The sequence below is a fragment of the Etheostoma spectabile genome, chromosome 15 (genome assembly GCF_008692095.1).
Source record: "Etheostoma spectabile isolate EspeVRDwgs_2016 chromosome 15, UIUC_Espe_1.0, whole genome shotgun sequence".
NCBI lineage: Eukaryota > Metazoa > Chordata > Actinopteri > Perciformes > Percidae > Etheostoma > Etheostoma spectabile.
Window position 1 is genome coordinate 27,102,779 of NC_045747.1, and position 21,784 is coordinate 27,124,562.

Below are 21,784 nucleotides of genomic sequence, written 5' to 3' on the forward strand. Positions count from 1 at the left end.
TTAACTGAGAACATTTAGAAGATTTTACACTCAAAACTAAATAAACAAAACTAAATATAAAACCCTCCCTCTCTCCTCTCAAACCCATCCCTATAACCTATTAAATCAAATAATTATTCATTTCTTAAACACAACTGTAAAAAAAAAACGCGGTCTCTGTAGACAGCCCAGGGTCTACAAACAGCAACAAAACCTCCACCTGCACCACGAAGCATACACAAACAGTGTTCTAGCCAGTAACCGACAAGAGGGATTTGGGGGTGGGGGGTTAGTGCACGTCAGCACAGAAGGGAGGGGGAAGGGACGGGATGAGGAGGAGGGAGGGGCGAGCTAGTCTCGTTTTGTTTGAAAATACTTCAACAAGGATCGAGAACGTCAACAAGAAGTAACGTCGACAAACGTTTCTTGGAGCACCTTTAGTGTTTTAATTTGCCTTGTTGCTGAAATGTGCTATAGAAATAAAGTTACCTTGCCCTGCAACCTCAGCCTGTCAGTCGGTCACCAGGGCACAGAAACTATGGAGCTACAACAGTGACAGTAACCTGTGGTATTGAAAATAAAATTTGGCATTGAAACAACAAATATCGGCATTGAAAACTGTTGAACTGAAGTATAAAACACAAACATTAAAAAGTAATAATCTCATAATCCTATGATATTATTTCATTTTGACATTTTTTACGCTGTCAAGATTTTTACAATGTCACTGTTTCAGTTTCAACTTTCTGTCACTGTTTTGGCGTAGGGAGGAGGGGCCTGAGGGGAGGGGTAAAGGGGCGTGGCTTACAGGTAACTTACGAGGCTAATGGCGAGAGACCACACCTCCAGAACATCTCCCAGAGTTGTTAACCGCATATCTGCAATGTCTTCCAACGTTTACCTGGAACCTCCAAATCCCAAGTAAGTCTGTTCATATCGGCCATTTTTTCACATAATAGGTTTCTAGGCAAATCACACAATCACTAAAAGGCTGGACGCATCACTGACAAACTACATTAAAAGTTAACACTAAACCAGCCTGCTTCTGTGTGAAAAAATGGCAGGATTCCTATGTAGGTGCGGTCTCTCGCCAGTAGCCTATGTAAATTCCCACAAGCCACGCCCTCTTTGTCCCTCCCCTCAAGCCCCGCCTCCCTACGCCAAAACAGTGACAGAAAGTTGAAACTGAAAACAGTGACATTGTAAAAATATTGACAGCGTAAAAAAAAAAAAAAACTGTCTTTGAAAAGACACGGACATCAAGAAAAAATTTACATCGACATTGATCATGATGCAAACAAACGTCAAAGTGAAATAATATCATAGGATTATGAGATTATTACTTTTTAATGTTTGTGTTTTATACTTCAGTTCAACAGTTTTCAATGCCGATATTTGTTGTTTCAATGCCAAATTTTATGTTCAATACCACAGGTTACTGTCACTGTTCTAGCTCCATAAGAAACCACAGTTGTGCCTGCTTGTCTCATAGGAAGTGTAAGGGTCATGACACACCAAACCAACGGCTGACTGTTGGCAGAAAAGGCAGTCGGACTGACCGTCTCCCTGAGTTAGACAAAAACACCGAAGCGATGCCGACTGCCGAAGGCAGCGGATTGGACGAACGCGTCACAAGGGTCTGATTTCCACAGAAATTCAAAGCCAGACTGTCATGGAAGGCTTGTTCAGAATACGACCTATTTTACAGAAATAGTTCACCGAGACGTGTTTCTGAAAACATTTTAAGCAAGAAACAGGCCGTGCGGCTGCTGAATCTGTCTTCATTTCAGATCAACAATGGTCTAATCGTCAATTTTGAGAGACTCTAGTCTAGCTTGTCCCGCTCCTCGTTTCCGGGTTAGCACTCCACCTGTCCGCCTTCCGACCGAGTATGTCAGGTTGACCATAATGAAGACTGTCAGACGGCCAATTATCGGGTTGGTGTGTCAGAGCCTACCTTTAAACCTTTGTGTATATACCACTATACCGTCCGGACTATAAGTCGCTACGGAGTATAAGTTGCATCAGTCAAAAAATGTGTCATGAAGAGGAAAAAAATATATATAAAAAATATATATAAGTTGCACTGGACTAGAAATTTATTTTACAAAATCCAAGACCAAGAACAGACATTTAGCACACAGGACAACAGGCTGAATGCGGTAGGTGCCTGTTATGTCGACGTAACACATTATTAGTTATTCAACTATAGCACACAGAACAACTACCAAGGCGTGGAGACGTAAATGCACCATTGCACGTTGTTCAAGCACCCATCTATGGACCCGCTCCTCCAGCTCTGGTTCCTTCAGCCATCTTGCTTTCAACCCGCGATTAGCTTACTTTGTTTTCTTCATTTCTGTAAGAGTAACCTTTTTGCCAGTCCCTTACAAGTTTCTCACTCACTCCAAACTTTATTTCTGCTGCTCGATTACCATTTTCGGCTGCGTATTTTACTACCTGCAGTTTGTAATCTGCCGACAAGGATTTTCTTTTTAGCTTGTTTTCAGTCTTTCTCAGTTGTCTTTAGGAGCAACATACAGTTTTCACAAGCCTAGAGCCCCCTCTCGCGGCTGTAGACAGTAATGTTTTCAGTACGAATTAACATTTAAAAACATGTTAAAATATATATATTTCGTGTATGCGTGTGTGTGAGTGTGTGTGTGTGTGTGTGTGTGTGTGTGTGTGTGTGTGTGTGTGTGCGCCTACCTCTCTTCAGCTCTTGTGTCTGTTCGGGCAGCGAGTCGAACCGCAGCGGCCAGACACTCATCAGTTTCTCCACCCTCTCTGCCGTCATGTCTATGGGACTGGGAAGTTTCTCACACACCATCGCTACAGACTGTGTTAAAGAAAACTCAACAGCACAGCACAGCAGCATCACCCCCCCACCCCCAAAAAAATAAAGCTCACCTGAGGCAGTCAAACAAACAAATATGAAGGGAAAGGTGTTTCGCTGATAAGAGAGAGAGGCCAAAAGGAAAAGGATACAGAGGACAGCCTGGGCCAGAGGTAACCACTGGCTGCAGATGGCAGAAAGAAGAACTTTGGGGTCCGAGTGACGAGAGTCCCTGGCCAACACCTTCACCCCGAGTGATGCGATCACCTTCTCCACCTTCTCCTTGTCTCTACAGTCACAGAAACAGGATGGATGGACTTTACAGATGGACGTCGGAGCATGGATAGCAACACACTGATGATATGATATAAACTTCAGTATATCTTCATGTTCAAACATCCCCTTAAAACATAGAAATCATTCAATTAACAAAGCAATAGTATTGAGGGGCAAATATCTACATCTGTTTTTAAAATGTGTAAAGTCCGACCGATATTATCAGCCGATATTAGGCATTTCTCGATCTATCGGTCTCACCATTTATAATGGACGATACCTTTTTTTGAAATATATATTCGTTCCTCAGAAGCATTTATCATGACAAATAAATTATAGTACAGCATAGTTTGTGCACCAAAGGGCACTCTACAACGTCCCTGTTGGCAACACTCTGATTTTTTTTTTTTATGAATGGGTTTTTGTTCAAAGGACTTTAAGTTTCATATCTTAAGTTAGTATTTTTATAAATTTTTTTATCAGAACTTTGATATATTTTGATGTTCCTCTATTCTGTTGTGTCATACTTAACTCGTTATTAATCACATGTTTTCATCAATTCTAAATGTCCCATGATTTCTTTTTGTCCCATTATTTCTCATTTTAATGCTCAATATCAACATGGAAAAGTGGATCGGCTTGCTTTGTCAAATGTTTTTTTATTGAAAACAACATTGGCATTAAGCCTACTGTAGTGTTCAATTTCACACTAACTGTTGTTGTGTTTCCGGTCTAGCTAGAGCCGGTGTGGTGATGTAGTTTTTCTAAAGTCACTAGTTTTTGCAACAGCATGTGAATAAAACTACAAAGTTTGCTAGGCTAAAAAGAATGTTAATCTTGCGATAATAAATTGACAGTTAACGCTGTTAATAACGCGTTTAACTGACAGCACTACAAAAGATATTCGTTTTTGAAACCAAAACGTAGAAATGTAAATGTAGCCTCAATTACTGGAACTCTTAGAACAGCTCTGCACTGGACGATTGGTATCAGGCAGTATTACAAACGTTGTCTTTGGAAAAAACTGACTTACACCCTTTGACACTGCTGAAGGATTCATCAAGATAGGGTGACCAGTTCTGGACGTAGTGGACCCCGCGGGGCTAAACTTGGTCTTACCCAATTAACAAGATGGGAACTGAACATTTTGATGCAAATGCACCACGTCTGGTGGTGTGTGTGTGTGTCTGTGTAGTATTGTTTTGTCATTATTTTTGTATGTCTCTGTCTTACTCGGTCTTCTTTAGTATAATGTATGTTTTTGTTACTTTCTTAGTGGTCAGTTCATGGGGGGAAAAAAACAGAAGAAAGCAATAGTGCTAGTGATTTTTAAGATGTAACAGAGTTTCAGGGTTGTATGTCACCCACCTCCTAGTGACAACGGCATCATATAAACTCCAAATGTTATCCAGCACCAGGTGCACAAACAGCTGCTTCTTTCCTTTGGCCTGCAGCAGACATGGGAGACAAAGACATCACACCAGAATCAATGCAAGTTCAAATGACGGAATGACGGACGTGAGATTATTCTCCGTACTGTGGAACAAATGCCAGGGAACCAAATCTTAAAAGCATAAGAGCTGAAGAGGGAGACAGAAGACATTTGTATCTCTGCGCCAACCCAAGACATCGCTCTGTCTGTCCCTCTGCTTCGGTTTCACTCACCACTGAGTCTGACTTAAAAAAAACAGCAACACTAGGATCATCATAAGTTTTACAGTCAGAGATTGAAAGTTTTTTTTGTGATTGATGCAGGCATTTCTTTTTTTTTTTAAAGAGTACTTTTTGGGCTTTTCCACATTTATTTGATAGGACAGCTAGGTGAGAAAGAGGGGAGAGAGGGGGAATTGTCCCAGCTCGGATTTGAACCCTTGACCTCTGCATTGAGGCATAAACCTCCCTGTGTATGTGCGCCTGCTGTACCCACTGAGCCAACCTGGTCCCGCGGCACATTTTCTTAAAAAATGCGATGGAATATTATAATAATGTTTATGGAATTTTAAGTGATTAAATTGCAAGACCTTGCAAAAACTGCAGTTTGATGTCTTGTAGCGTAATTACATCACTTCACAACGTTCCCATGGCAACAGGGGAAAATGGGGTTGCTCTTATGTGAAGTAAATGTAACATTTTGAAACTAAAATATTTGTGAATTTTTTGCAACGAAAACCCAGGGATTATGAAATAATGAAAGTCCCGCATTATTTTGATATCGTCAATTGATATCGTGATGACGATAAAAAAAAAATATATATATATATATTCTGCAGCCCTAGCTTATCCACTGCCTGATAATGTACGCAAATTGCACTCCCTTTGACATACAAGCTGATTTTGATGCGTTAAGTCAGTCAGCGTTTCCCTTTAAGTGGAATAGCTTACTTTACGTGTGTTTTGGACTGGCAAATAATAGAAAATATTACTTTATAATGTCAGAAACTTTTCCTGAAGCAAGCATATCCATTTGTCTTATTAGACAAAGAAAACCCTAAAACACGGTCTGTTCAAAACGAGTGCAGAGCTCTGCTCTGGTGCCCCATGTTAGCTCTACTGAGTGGGCGGCATTGTGTTAGTGTAGCAGGCAGGACTACAGGGGGCCAAAGGAGGCTCCATTAGCATCTCACTGAACGACACTCTACATTCAGTTCAGCTGGAAATGGCACACAGTTAGGACTGAACATTAGAGGCACAGGCCCTGCACTGAGTGGGGAGTGGGAGCACAGAGACAGAAGCAGAAAGACAGATCAGAGGGTTACATCAGCAATCAGCCAGCCAGTGTCATACACCTGCTGGTTCGCCATCGCATCGTAACCCTCTGAATCTTAACCCAATCGTGAGGTGCCTAGAGATTGGCACCATTAGTAAAAAAAGAGCACAGCACCGGTACTGATGATGTGAACACCTACAACTGTCAGTCGTACAAGTGTTATGTAAAAGCCATCATGTGTGCAGTGATATGACACCGCAGGCCTAAAATAGGAGGACCTGGGCAAAGTTAGTTGAAATCAGTATAGGGCCAAAGGTTTAGTAGTTTTAAAAATCAAAATCATGATTTGAAAGAATGCGATTGGCTAATTGTCACGACTGCCAATAATCCAATGTGAATTATGAATTGAATGTTTGGTGTAAAATTGGATTTAGCATTTTTTATTCCTCTTTTTGTTATTATATTTACTGTTTTTTTATAAAATAAATGCTGGAATAATGTTACATACCACAGATTGTTTAAAGATATGTCCTAGTTTCAGTGAATTTTTCATTTATTACTTTTATTTAACATGATCTTAGAAGGTGCAATTAGACACTGGGCCAAGGATCCGTATCTGCTTTACTTTTCAAAATGGATGATCCCCATGGAGTGGGAACCTGGATTTGTAAAACAAACAATATGAAAAGTGTTGCCACTCTCATTTATTGCCCATTTTCTCCCGAAATCATGACCCATGAAGCACGACCCGTAAATATGCAGGCTAACGCGGTTGCCTACTAAATCAGTCGAGCCAATAGCGCGGGAAGATACAGACATAGGATTATTATTAAGCAATTATATATAGCTTGTGTAGAACAGCAGTAAGACACGAGCGGCAGCGACAGCCCATTGACCATCACCAAGGAAATTCTTTGTGTGATTGTATGTATTCACTTAATTAGAATATGATATCTATATAAAATGTTTGTTTTGTACACTGTGTTGCTCAAACGCATGCAAGCGTCTCGTTAGTGCCGTTTTAAGTAGGGTAGTTCCAGCCGGCTAACTAGCAGTAGCTAGCATCATGCACTGTACCTAACGTTAGCACCTTCAACTCACATCTAACGTTATTTTCTGTAAGCAGAGGTGCGTTCAAATTTGGCAAACAGTGGCAAACGTTAATGGCAAACATGATTTCTTTGAACGCTTCTGTCACTGCCGATGTGAGTCGAGTGCAGATTTGAGTTGTGCATGCGTCACTTTACGACGAGTAAAGATGTGAGTTTTGCAGAGTCACTAGTCACAAGTAGCATAGAAGAATGCTAACGAGAGATTTCTGTAATGTCAACACAGTAAAAAAGGACCTACATAACGAAGTTGATTCACTGCTGGCTACAAGTTAGCATCAAACACAACAAAGGCTGTCACGAATGGCGTTTTGAGCTAACGTTAGCAATCAAACTATCATAGATAGCTACAACGTTTTTGAAATGACTGCTAGCTTAGCTACAAGCTAGCAATCAAACACAACAAAGGCTATCACTGGAATGGCGTTATGGGCTAATGTTAGCAATCAAACAATCATAGATAGTTAAAACGTTTTTGAAATGACTTACATCTTCTGTTACTGTTTGGAATTAGAAAAGTTTATTATTTCATGGATTTCACAAACTTCAGTGTAACACGTTATGCCGTAAACCGTTTAAATCTGAGCATGTGCGACTCAAATCTGCACTTTCCTCACATTGGGGAGTGACAACTTCAATTTGAACAATTTGGTGTAAACATTTCATTGTAACGGTAACACTTCGTCCAGCTCACATAGGCTACAGCTCCACTGTATGTTTGCAGATAATTCCCTCAGAGTGGTTGCAAATGAATATAATAATAATCCCCGCATTTTTGTTGCAAAAAAGTCACATCTTAGCAGAAGGTTGAAAAATGTTGCGTTCACACAACAGCAGCCCTTTTCCCCTGTTGCCATGGGAATGCTATGAAGTGTGCTAGCAGATCATATTCATATTTCCGAAAGCGGCAAAGGCCCTATTGAAACTGAAGAAGAAAGAAAGAAAGAAATTCTTTTTTTTTTTGCCAAATATACATACACAAAAACTCACCAAAATTAGCAGTCGGATCAATCCTGGTGAAAAGTTTACGTATTTTAATTAGTTTCGCCCCCTACAAAATTAAAAAATTGCAGTACGTTTAACAAAGATTGACAATACGTGGAGCCATGTCCTAAAACCAACAGGAAGTCCGCCATTTTTAATTGAAAGTTTGAAATAAGCGTGGTTTTGGCCATTTCTACGTGTTGTACTTAACAAGATTTCATCCAATAAACTTCAAATTTGGTCTGTGCCATCTTACAACGTTACAGATGACAACTCATGAAAAGAAAAAACTTTTTGTCATAGGGCTTGGCTGTGGCGGGGCGGCCATTTTGTGAGTTTTGCTAAAAAAAACAGGAAGTGGGTGTAACTCTAGTGTACATTGCCCAATCAGCTCAACATTTTCAGAATTCACAAGAGTCCAACCCTGAGGACATTAATAGACATATATTTACTCAAGATCAATGCGACCCCTAGTGGCAACAGGAATTAGGCCTAAAGTCAAGGTACTAACAAACTACTCCAAGAAATTTAATCCAATCAACTTCAAATTCGGTCTGTGTCATCTAAAGACGTTAACGATGAAAAATTATTAAAAGCACAACTGTTCGTCCAATGGTGTGGGCATAGCGTGGCAGCCATTTTGAGCATTTATCGATGAACAAAGATTGTCATATCTAAATTTCTCACAATTGTCAGGAGTCCAGGCTTGAGGTTATCTATAGGCCAAAATTGACTTTTGGTCATGACGACCCCTACTGGCAATAGGAATTCAGTCTTATATGACAAACATTATCCAATTTACATGAAACACTGGATGTGAAATTGACAACTGCGTCGGTCTTACATTTTTTTTTTTATCCAGCTGATGTTTGATTGTTAATCTGTACCCATTTTAATGAACAAAACAGTAAGCCCTAAACAAAGCTTGAATGTGAGGTTGCGCTCCCCTTGCAATGAAGTAAAAGCATACGTCTAAATTCACCAGCCAAGCAGTGTCATTTACATTTGTAGGATTCGGTAAACCGTTGATTTCTTTCTTTGGCAGTTACACAATGTGTCCAATAGGACAAAGGAACATGGGGGAAAGATTGAACATACATGTTTGAAAAAAGACCTATAATGACTTGTGGTTACATTACCTGAGCTCCTTTCATGATCTTCTTTGCTTTAGCGTTGAGGTAGAAATCTCCCCACAGGGTTTTGAGCAGCACCTCTGCCTTGATACCCATTTTCTGGCTGTAGATGTGGGCAAACTGCTGGATGCTAGGAAACACAAAAAATCAAACTCTTAGTCCTCCGTTTACATTATTTATGCAGGTTTACACAGACAAGGGAAAGGCATTAATCTTATTGCAAGCTATGCTGCTATTTTAACCGGGCTTATTAGCAGCTTTTAATAAAGTGGAGCTTTGATGAGCGATCTGAACAAGATCAGGGTGAACATGTCTGGATCTTATCCTCCTATTCTTTTGCTACAGACGGTGAACAGGTTTCTTGGGTCTAGAGGCAGATATGACTCGGCCGTCTCCTCTGAGACTTGATCGGTTTATTTAGAGATCACAGAGACACAGCTACCCTCAGCCAGCCTTTGTGTCCTCATCCCTGACTGGCGTACACCAAACTGCCAGTACAGCATGGAGACTTTATGCCACTGTTGTAGTGGAACACATGGTGTGAAGTGATGTGATGAAATGTAAGGGAAAAGTATTTTACTTTGAAATTCCTCAAGTGGAGAAAAGTACGAGATCTTTTAAGGTAACACTTGGATTTGCTCTGGTCTCTGATGCTTCAGGAATCATGCTGAGACTCATTTATTGTAAAATACTGTAGATTAAATCTAAGTGGACAGCACCATCTAGTGGACGTGTAAACATGTTTTCAGGTTTGTCAATTTTATTCTATTAATAAATACATAAATAAACAGGATTTCATAGGTGTATTTTTCATGTATTTATTTGATATTGGATCAAATGGCTTCCGTATTTTTAAAGATATTTAATGAATAAAGAATGGGATGGATTTTGGGGCATAGATTAAAGTTACTGGGTTATAGGTCAAACACATGAGCCACATTATCTTTCCAGTTTATGATATATTACAAAGACATTTTAAAAAATTGAAATAAACACAAACTAGTTTCTAAATACTGAATACTAAAATAGTTATACATTATGCCATCAGCAGCCTCCAGTGAAATTGCCTCTGCGGTTTTAAAGCCAATCTCTACATCTGAGGGACCCGTGCTTTCACTTAAGCTAGGTTATTGGTCGCAGCAGTGTTCCCAGCGGGCGTGCACTTATGAATTTTGTAACTCGGCGTGAGCGCTGCCGCGTCAGTTCAACACGGTCCGCTGGGAAGACTGGCCGAGCAGGATCGCCTCTAACATCATCTGTGTTCTCCATGTACAGACCAAGGATATGGAAATATGTCAGAGAGCGACACCACAGTGGGAAAAGAAAAGGCATTTTGCTCGAGAGCGTGGAAAAACATGAGAGATCGTTTTGTCAAGACTAAACAAAACGGCTTCATGTAAAGCGTGTTCTTAACATTGTTACAGGCAGACACAAGTGTCCATTTGGAGATAAAGGACAGTCAGGTTAATGACTAGAGTAGATAATCTGATGTTTGGCAGTATGTGAGTGTTTAACATGGATGTGTTTACTACTGTTGTCAGGCAGCCTGCTTTCCTTTACTTCCGGTCTCTTCTTCTTCGTTTGTACACCCTCTGGTGTTTCAGAGAATACTTAAAAAAACAATGTGTTGAGCATAAATGTGTACGTGCATGCTCGTAGCGTGCGCACGCCATCTATGGAGGCGCGCGTCACTGTAACCCTTGTGTTGTTTTCACTTTCGGGACCCTCTCGTATCCCTCGGGTCAAATTGACCTGTGACTTATTCGTGGTTTTAAAAACAATCCTGAAATAAAATTCTACTTCATAATCTATTAACAAATATTGTCTTTATCTCAATTTCAAACAAAGGAGATAACATGCAGTACATGTTTAGGGAATGCAATCAGTCTCTACTAGCACACAATTAAAAATGAAAATGTGATTAGTTTTTTTTTAAATAAGGTTATAATTCATGTTAAAAATCCAGTAAGGCAAAGTGGTCATATCCAGAATAATTTTCTGAATTGAGTAAGGAATACATGTTTATCACAGAAAACAAGGTAAAGCCATTGATTTTCAGGTAGAAAAAATGTGTACTTGTACCATTTTTCTTCTTGTAGAAATTTTAAATGGGTCCATGGGTCAATGGGTTCATTTAACGCTCTGGGCCCTGAGGCCATTTTTACAGTTTAATTTCCGTCTGGATTTATTTTAAAAAAAGCTTGTAAAACATCAACCCTGTTGTCTACAGTCAAGATATGAACATCATTTTTTTCAGGACAAACTGGGTTATTATGATATTTGGGTTGCAGTGAGGTCACTTGCATGTTAAAAAGGTTGTAGGGCCTTAAAGATAAATAAATAAATAAATGAATCTTCCACATATTTATTGATATCACAGACATATAAGTAAAACCAAGCCATTTCATTCTAAAACATTCTCATATGTCTTGGGAGTCACACTGTGAAGAAATAATCATATAACTTATACAGTTGACAAATACATGCATTTTTTCCAAAAAGTCAAGACGTTTTGCCTCATGACATTTACTTATGCCAATAATAACATAATAATGTCATATTTATTGATATTACACCCACAGCAAAGTTATACAAGCAAATATGTGTCTAATAGTGCATTATTTGCCTTCCATAGAGTATATAGGCCTTTTTGTCCCCTCTGGCCTTCAAACAAGGGGGTGCTTATCTCCCAATATATGGGCATGTACTTCCTGAAACAATAGACGGGACAGACAGAGGAGAGAGGACGAGGAGCCAGCCAGCGGCGGAAAATGAGCCAAAACGCGATGAATTGGATATAAAGTGAATCAAACTTGGATATAATTTAGGATTTAAAGCCCAAAGAGGCTGAAGTTCCAGGCTGGATAGAAAATCCCCTGTAGAGGCTAGAAAGACCCGGAAAAGACCGCCGTAAAGCCGAAAACGTCAGGATTTAAACAAAACCGAAAGTGAGTAAATCGCTTGTATGGTTCAAAAGTTATTAAACTATGAATCAGAGGTACTTTTTTACTCGTGGGCGAGTGTCTCGGGCTCAGAGGGTTAATTGAAGCTTTAGAGCAGGGGTGTCCAACTCAATTTCACTAAGGGCTCTGGTACACCAACCCGCTGGCCAACCTTTGGCAGAGAAGGCCCCAAATTAAGTCAAAAAAGTGCAGTGACTTGAGTGTACGTTCTGCACGTGCGCGAGACATATTATGCAACACATGAATGCTTTAGACCATATACACCGTGTACACCATGAAGTCATGGATGCAGCTAAAGACGGAGCCCGCGGTCTCACCTGAAGCCCCAGCCATCGACGGCGCTGGCAAACACCACATTCCCCTGGTCGGGGGAGAAGTAGAGTTGGGAGTCGTCGGCCTCCTCCAGCCCAGCGCTCCAGTCATAAACCTGATCTCCACTCAGGATGTCGCTTTCTTTCTCCTCCTCCTCTTCCTTCTTTTCTTTCTCCGCCCGCTCCTCCATCACTTTGGATGTGAACAAAGCGCCTGTCACCGCGTTCACCTAAGAGGAAGAACATGCTCAGCAACCACTTAGTTACAGAGCTCTACAAAACACTTCCAACTTTGTATTCATGTTTTCCACGACTTAAAGAGACCCTATGACGCTTTTTGGGATTGTTCCCATCTTTTAGTGTGTTATATTGTTTTTAAGTGTATGTACTAGATGTATAAACACATTTCACTCCAAATGGAGCTTGCACTTCCACAGACAGCACTTTTTCTGTCATTAATGGAGAAAACCCTGTCCAGTTTTTCCACATGTGCTGCCCATTGGTGCTGCCTGAGAAAGGACAACCTGTCCAGTGGCTTATATGAATTTGATGGACCAATCACAACAGCGGGCAAGCTGAGCAATCAGAGCAGACCGGGCCTTTCAGCAAGGCGGGAACAAAAGCTCAGACACAGAGTTTCAGATGGGGGGGGCTGCGGCCAGGAGCAGCAAGAGAAACAAAATGTTTTTTTTTAACATCCAAGCATGTAAACTGGCATGTAGAATGGGAGCCAGAGCGTTCAGCTTTCAGGCTCCTCTCCTGTGGAACCAGGTTCCAGTTTGGGTTCAGGAGGCAGACACCGTCTCCACATTTAAGAGTAGGCTTAAGACTTTCCTCTTTGATAAAGCCTATAGTCAAAGAGATAACTGTTGTTGTGATTTAGCACTATATAAATAAACTTGAATTGAATATTGTTAGGGAGTGAGGAGTCGCAGCGTCCGCCTAATCCGGCCCACCTGCTTCTCGTCATAGTTGTCAGATTTATCTATCATATAATCAATAATATAATAAAACTAGAGGGAGACAGGGCATTCAGCCCGATCCGGTTGGGGAGAGTTCTAGCCTGACCAGGCTCCTCTCTTTACCCTGTCTCTCTAAGTCATGCTGTAATAGTTTTAGACAGCTGGGGACATCCTTTGACACACCGAGTTCCTCTCTCCTCTATCTATCTTTCTATCTTTCCATCCTATTTTTCCATCCTGCTGCGCTCTGCGGTGCCCTGCTACGTCCTGCTGTGCCTTGTAATCCCGCACAGTGCCCTGCTATGCCATGAACTACTACAAAGAACTGCTACAAACTACTATTTTTTATGACTGTTATTGCCACTCTTCATTCTAACCCCAACCGGCCCGTCAGACACCGCCTCCCAAGAGCCTGGGTCTGTCCGAGGTTTCTGCCTAAAAGGAAGTTTTTCCTCGCCATTGTTGCACTGTTGCTTGCTTTGAAGAAAACTACTAGAACTGTTGGGTCCTTGTAAATTATAGAGTGTGGTCTAGACCTACTCTATCTGTAAAGTGTCTCGAGATAACTCTTGTTATGAATTGATACTATAAATAAAATTGAATTGAATTTAACCTATTCTAGTAGATCCCAACAGTACAAACATGATGCCAAAAAGGAGTATAAAGGGGCTCTTTAATAGAAAATACTAGTGATATCATCTATGTTCTTTGTTTGCAGACAATCTGTATCAGCAATTTTTTCCTGATGATAAAGTTAATGAATTAAAAAGCTACTGTGGCTCGGCAACAGCTCTGAGTCTGTCCCTCTGCTTCGGTTTCTCTCTCCCTGGGTTTAACTTAATGTCCCGCCCACAACACCATCTGACTATCTATTACTGGGTATTATGTTGAAAGGTTCTCATTTATTAAATAATTGCTTAAAGCATTTAAACAAAGTTAGTGTTGGAGTTTGTAACATTCCAAAATCTTAATATTGATTTAAAGATTTTCAGTAAATGCCTACTGGTTTCAAATATCAGTTATCGGTTTCATTAGTTATTAATAATGGGTATCGGTGTGATAAACCAGTTTCAGTCAAACCCTAGGAAATACACAACGGCTTAAATGATTCAAGGCAACTGAACACAAACAAGTACAATTTCACGGAAGGTGTCTTTGCAGCGCTGTAACACGGCGGGCTGAGAGTGGTCTGTATATAAAACATCTGGTGAAGATATCCTGAGTGTGGCCTGTGTCAGATGAGAGCTCTCACCTGTTCCAGGATCTTCTGCAGGTGGCTGTAAGCTTCCTGAGAGGTGAGCTTCAGCTCCAGGATGAGTCGGTCGATCTTGTTGATGACCAGGACCGGCCTGATGTTCTCCAGCCACGCCTGGCGCAGCACAGCCTGGGTCTGCACACAATGCAGAGAGAAAAACAAATCATTTGGACCCAGTTTTGCAAGGCCGATGGACAGAATTGTGATTTCTATGTGTAATGCTCATGTGTTTTCTCCAGAAATACTGTGGCTCTCCTTTGAGATGACAACAGCAGCAGTGGCACCAAGCCAATTTGAGTTTGCGACTGCTGGTCTAAAAGGTAAACATACAGGCAACTTGACATTTTAATTTTTCTTTGGAAAAAAACGATGAGATATAACATTCTAATTAGTGAGCTTTAGAGGAGCTGGTAGGTGGATTTATTTTTAATTGTTGGACAGAGACAGGCTAGACATTTCATTGAGTATGTTTACATGCGCACTAATAATCCACTATTATTCTGAATATGACAATATTCCAAATAGGGTTGCAACAATTATAGATTTTGTTGGTACGATTATGATCTGAAAAATAATTTCCGAATATTATTTATAAATTAATTTCACTGCTAATGTATGAAATTACATGAACACTAGATTTTAATTTGTTATTTATTGCAGCCTTTTAAAACAAAAATAACACAGTAACAGTTTTGAATGTTTTAAAACTGATTGCATGATCAACCTTCTTATTTAAATTCATCTATGGGTCCTTGCTTGTACCCGGAGCAGCTCAGCGCAAAGCCCACGGCAGTTAACTAACCCTAATTTCCCGTCCAGTGAAAATCTGCCATCATAATAGCAATGCGCCAAGGTCCAAACGCGCCTGGCTTTTAAAGGGAATGGGAGATGACCTCTGATTGGTTTATTGCATGTTACGCCCAAAACGCACCTATGAATTAATGAAGACACTAAGTACAACCATTTTGAACCATGCGCTCAGATCGCAGTCACAACACAAACCAAAGGCCAAGTTGGCAACAAGAGTGCTGTCCTTTGGGCCCTCAAAAAGCTAGAAACGGCCCTGCTAGCTGGTGTTTCTAAAAGTTAGAGGAGCTGCTGGCACGTCCTAAGGAAAGCTCATTGTGGGACTGGCTCCACCAAGGCTGAATTTTGGGAAAGAGACTTCGGATACAGTATTAGGGAACCACTAAGGTCTAAATAAAAGAGACTTCAGATACAGTATTAGGGGACCACTAAGGTCTATATAAAAGAGACTTCAGATACAGTATCAGGGACCACTAAGGTCTATATAAAAGAGACTTCAGATATGGTATTAGGGGACCACAAAGGTCCATATAAAAGAGACTTCAGATACAGTATTAGGGGACCACTAAGGTCTATTAAAAGAGACTTCAGATCAGTATCAGGGACCACTAAGGTCTATATAAAAGAGACTTCAGTATGTATTAGGGGACCACAAAGGTTATAAAAGAGACTTCAGATACAGTATTAGGGAACACAAGGTCTATATAAAAGAGACTTCAGATACAGTATTAGGGGACCACTAAGGTCTATATAAAAGACTCAGATGGTATTAGGGACCACAAGGTCTACATAAAAGAGACTTAGATACAGTATTAGGGACCACTAAGGTCTATATAAAAGAGACTTCAGATACGTATTAGGGACCACTAAGGTCTATATAAAAGAGACTTCAGATACACTATTAGGGACCACTAAGGTCTATATAAAAGAAACTTAAGATACAGTATTAGGGGACCACTAAGGTCTATATAAAAGCATCCAAAGAGTAACATATCATGGGACCTTCAATGAACAAGAGCAGACCCATGGGACTGCGCCCGCCGGAGCCGCCTTTCAATGCAGGCTCATATGACGGTTCTCCCGCGTTCCTGTTACTGAAATAATGGATATATGGCTGTAACTGATCCTTTCTATTAGCTTATAATACATCCAAGAGTCCTATGCTGTAAAGCTGTAACGTCTGTAACCGTCTATTGTCTAGTAGCTAGCGTTAGCTAGTAGCACGACATAATAGTTACTCTCTTTGGTTCTCTTAATATATCCATGGGTTCATTTTGATAAGCATTGAAACAGGGTGTTGCATTTGACACGTGACATTGTATTACTCGATTGCGCATGCGGCTCACTTTCAGGCCGTGCCCAGTACTTGAGTCTGATATGGGCCACACTTTAAAAAAAAACAATATGAACTGTCAGTCAAAAAAATCTTAATTAAATTGAACAATAAGGTGCCCAAAAAACACTTTTTCTGTGTTTTGGGGTGTTATTTTGGGTCTCTTGTGCTTCCACATGCATACAAACTTGGAAAAAAAAAAACGTCCATGCTGTTTTGAGTGAGATATGGCTACTAAATGTCTTCTGCCTTCAGTCTCCGGTTGAGCTGTTCAAAATCTGCACAGCTTTCTACGTCACTAGCCGAGATGAGGTGGCTGACTGTAGCACATGCTAGCATTAGCATGCTAGCTCATTCTCAATGGCTGCTACAACACACACTAGTCCATATTGACCATATTCTCCAAAAGAACTACTTCCTGTCCCTGTTCTGCAGGTATTCCACAAGCGTCCCTTGTTTGGAAGAAGTCTCCCAGCTAGTCCTGCCTTGGACTGACCAAAGCTGGAGAAAGAGTTATCTAGCTGATGGGATCTTACCTAGCTACTGAGCATGTTTGACTCCCAACAAAGACAGTATAGAAGTGAGATGTCTCACTCTGTAGCTAAACAAGTGAGATGTCTCACTCTGTAGCTAAAACTAGTGAGATGTCTCACTCTGTATCTAAAACAAAGACCTAAACACACAGGGTGAAAACAGGGTCTGCAGCAATGGTCAGTACAACAAAGATATGGTGTTTTTTGAAAATTAAACCATGTTAACTTATTCTGGTACAACCTCAAAATACAATTATGAACCTGAAAATGAGCAGAATATGGGCGCTTTAAGGCCTGCGGTCTGAACGTAGCCAAGTCAACGGTACTGTTTACCTGAGGACACACTCCCTCCACAGCGTCAACAACTATAATGGCCCCGTCACACAGGCGGACAGCAGTGGAAACCTCTGAGGAGAAGTCGACGTGACCAGGGGAGTCGATCAGATTTAGAAGGTAGTCCTGATCTCCTGAGGGGACAAAAGGCACAAACAATAAGACTTATTTATCTTATTTAATTTTGTTAAGATTTTGTTAATTATTTAGAATATTTGACACTCTAAACAAAGTAAAACTCTCCCCTCCCATACCCATCCCTACAAACTAATAATGATTTTTTTTTTTATTGTATTTGTATTATACTTATTTAGTTTTTTTTACTATCTATTTTTAAACTGCTCTTGAATGTTACCCAACTTTAGTCAGATCTGATGAATGTAGTTGGACATTTTTTAGTAAGTTTTGTCTTTAAGATTTTTGAGTGATATTTACTATCTGCTCTACCTTTTGCAAGCTTTGAGAAAACAGTTGTTTTTTTCCGATCATCATCATGTCATTAATAACGTTTTTGTTCTCTTTCCTTCCTTCCCTTGCCCACGTCGGAGAATGCTTGTTGAGTGATTCATTTAAATGTGCCATTGGCCAATCAGCGATTGAGTTGGTGCTAGTGACGTGTGACTGACAGCTGCCTTGTTAGAAGAAGAGGAGGGCTGCATACTAAAGCAAATGAGTCCTGTAAAAGGTTTTCTTGGGTGAGGTTAGGTTTGGGGGGAAAATTGTATTGAAGATTTCTGACTAGAATTAATATAGGTTATTTATTTTTTTAACAATAATTCACCTAACTATTTTCTGATTCTACAGTATTCCCGCCGACAACTACATCATATCCGTTTTCTGACCAAGAGCAGAAAAAGCAGAAAATCCTTGTTATGTTCTTGTTTACAAATGAAATAAATGTCAGACTGACATGAGATGTATATTATCTTTATTTATTTTTTGAAAACCATTAGTTTTAGAAATGGCTCATGATGTATTGTCTCTGGAAGTGTGTTATTCAACTTTTGTTTTTGTTAAAGAGGGAAAGGAAAATCTCAACACTCAGTACTATCGAATCGCAATGCTTCCAGAATCCCAACACAAATCCAATCAGCACACATGTATCGTGAAAGATTTGAATCAGGACAAAAGCATATCATCACAGCCCTAGTTGCAGTAGAGGACTTCACACATGACAAGTCCAATGAATTTAGATTAAACGCAGCTTTATTCAATTATTGAACATGAGTGTGTACCCAAAGAGTCTCTCTGAACATCAGAATACCTCCTCTTTTATACTTTTCTTCTTGTCTTCACACATGTCAGTTCATCCATTTCTGTGAGACAGTTACCTTCAAACTACTAATTTGTAAGACACTTCTAATAGATTGACACATCATGATCTGGTCTCAACTGTGGGTTCAGGTTACCTCAAACTAAGCCTTCTGTGGAAGATCCTTAGAATAGACAAATTAAAGTTGAAAAAGTACATGCTTAAATATTCCACCTACCAACGTATTTGCAAAGGTTGCCGCAAGTTTGAGTCCGAGGTAGGTAAAAGTGGATCATTATTCAAAGAAACATGTACTTCACTTGAGACTTTGTCATTATTTGATAACCACTAAAAAGAGACATCTTAACGTTGAGCCCCGTCTTCCAACAATAATCAGTAGCGACCTATGCTAATTCATGAGAGACAATAGTTTTAAAGTAATAGGAGTCAAAGGTGTGTCGCTAAAGACCACTTTATGGCTACAAGTGCAATTTCATCCACATTAGATAGAGAGTCATCAACCAAGGATCATCCTGAGTGCTATTAAATATATTCTAAACAATAAAAAAAATGTCTTCCCCTCTGCAGTCAGCCACACCAACAAGCGCCCGGACTATTGGTGTAACGGACTATTGTTATTCCTACACTACCGGTATAGTTGGGATACAATTATGCCCCAAGGTTCTTTTTTAGGAAGGAAGACATTCTTAACTGTAGTTGGAGTATCGGGTGTACTTTATTGCAGAATTTTCTGGAGACAAGACGCAGGCAAGGTACAGAGAGACAAGTCTCATTGCAGTAGATTACCCAATTGTCCTACTTCCTCTTCCTCGGCTGTCCCCTTGTTTCCATATTTCACTCCCAACAGAAAGCTCAGCAACTTTAGGTTTTGGTAGATACAAACAAGGTCATGTAAGCACATAATTTATTAAGGATGAGAGACTACTCCTTTGTCTGGAGTTCTCTCTTCAACTGTAACATTCGTCTGATGTTCTTTTCCACTGCAACATTTACTCACCCCTCCTGAACAAAACTGATGATTATCATTCACACAATATTAAGCAAAGCAATTATAAATCCCAACAGTATCTACCGGAAAGGAATAGCAACGTTGATTTCGCTGCCTCATTTCAGTGCCACCTTAAATGCCTGCATTGCTCTCCCAGGCTCCGAATCGAGGTTCCATATAACAGAAGCATTGCTGCATGTGACGCTAGTTAACACTAACTTTACGCCTGACAGCAGGTAACATTGGCCTACCGTCAGCTAGTAGCTGGATTAAACACGGTTAAGATGCTGACAGCTAAACGTTGTGTAAAAGTGTGACTGTGTTTCACTGTGGGGGATTCCAACACTGGGACGTACAACAGTCTGCAGCTAAAGACACAAACTAGCACTTGGTCACTGCTGTTGTCGACAAAACAACCCAGACTGAACTAAATGGTGCTTTCTCATCTGTTTTTGTCCTATGACAGCAATTTAATGGTGAAATGAATTATTATTGTGAAAAGATATGGATGTTACATTTGAATAAATCATTTAAATTTGTTAATTTTGTGCTGATCCAAAAATGTGTCCATTCTGTGACTCAACACCGTGATCCAATTCGAACCGTGAGTTTTGTGAGCCGCTGCACCCCCACCCCGGTGTCTATTGGTACTGTGTCTATTGCCACAGTACCTTACTGTGGCAATAGACACGTTTCTGATTCCGATAAATATGCCAAAATCACAATCAAACAATATAATTCACTGTTTTTGTCTTCTTTATGGCATCATTTTTTAGGTCCTGTAGATAGCTGGACAAATGAAGATGACCTGCCATCATGTCCATGTATCCCACTGAAGTTACAACAGAGGCTGACGGCAAAACCCTTCCTTACCATTTCTATAATGCAGGGAGATGGCACTGGACTTCATGGTGATTCCTCTGATCTGTTCATCCTCCCGGCTGTCCAGGTACCTCAGCTGGGACATTAAAACACCCCAAATGAGCACAAATATTGACAGAACAACCAAACAGCATAAAAACGATCTCTGTCGCTAGCCACTTACCTTCCCAGCCAGCCGACTCGATATGATACCATTACTTGCCACCAAGCAGTCAGCCAGAGTAGTTTTGCCTGCAAAGATGCAAAGAACATCTCATTTTTGACAAAAATAACCTTTGATTAATCTTAAAATCTGAAGACCCACTGCTTTTGTATTTTTTTTTTTAAATAAAATTTAAGTTGAATATCTTAGATTTGACTGTATTAAATTGTATGGAATCAGATTAGGACTAGATTTTGGAGATAATCATGCTGTGATAATTGTATTCGTAGATCAAATCTCTCAAAATCTTTAATTTATTTCTAGAACAATACGTAAAAATGCTGTTTTTGTCATAAGGTGTATGTTGCACAATAGCTACTTATACTGACATATATTTCTAAACAGTAAGTTAACACTCAGTGGTTGCTATTGTAGGATTTGGCAACTGACAATTGAAGATATTAAAGTGGACATTTATGTAAATATGTGTTACTTTGCATTACGAATTTCTTACGGAGAAGTACTGAGTCCGTCAAGCAAGTAAATTGCAAGTTGAGTACATATTAAAAGGAATATGGCTTTGCCATGTACTATGGATTGACCGATAGTTTTTTCCAGGCCAATGCTACACAGATTATTAGTAGTTTATGAAACCAACGAATAATATTTGTAACGATACGGTATGCATTTACAATTAAAATCTTCAGTCAAAATTAACATTTTGGAATGGTACAAACTCCAGCACATAAGTTTGTTTAAATGCTTTAAGCAATTATTTAATAAAACTTAAATTTTAAACCTAATACACATTAAGAAAATAAATAATAAATTGAACTAAAATAGCTTCTTGAAGTTTTAACAGTTTTAGAGTGCTTACAGAGCTGTAGCGCACTTTATGGTTAATGACATTATCTAGCAACACCAAACTGCCAAATATCGGCCACAATATTGGATAGGCCGATAATTGGTCGTCGCCCC

General features: G+C 39.9%; 1 protein-coding gene across 3 annotated transcripts in view; it reads right to left on the reverse strand.

The window, feature by feature from the left end:
• The window catches only part of efl1 (elongation factor like GTPase 1), a 115,285-nt gene that overhangs the window by 92,293 nt on the left and 1,208 nt on the right, over positions 1–21,784 (reverse strand). For all 3 annotated transcript variants that reach the window (XM_032537407.1, XM_032537409.1, XM_032537408.1), the window contains exons 3-11: positions 20,828–20,895; positions 20,656–20,740; positions 17,522–17,655; positions 14,513–14,650; positions 12,305–12,528; positions 9,031–9,154; positions 4,460–4,539; positions 2,968–3,104; positions 2,689–2,811 (exon numbers count right to left, since the gene is read on the reverse strand). In XM_032537407.1, coding sequence (XP_032393298.1) covers positions 2,689–2,811; positions 2,968–3,104; positions 4,460–4,539; positions 9,031–9,154; positions 12,305–12,528; positions 14,513–14,650; positions 17,522–17,655; positions 20,656–20,740; positions 20,828–20,895 — 1,113 coding nt within the window. The remainder of the gene's footprint in view (positions 1–2,688; positions 2,812–2,967; positions 3,105–4,459; positions 4,540–9,030; positions 9,155–12,304; positions 12,529–14,512; positions 14,651–17,521; positions 17,656–20,655; positions 20,741–20,827; positions 20,896–21,784) is intronic.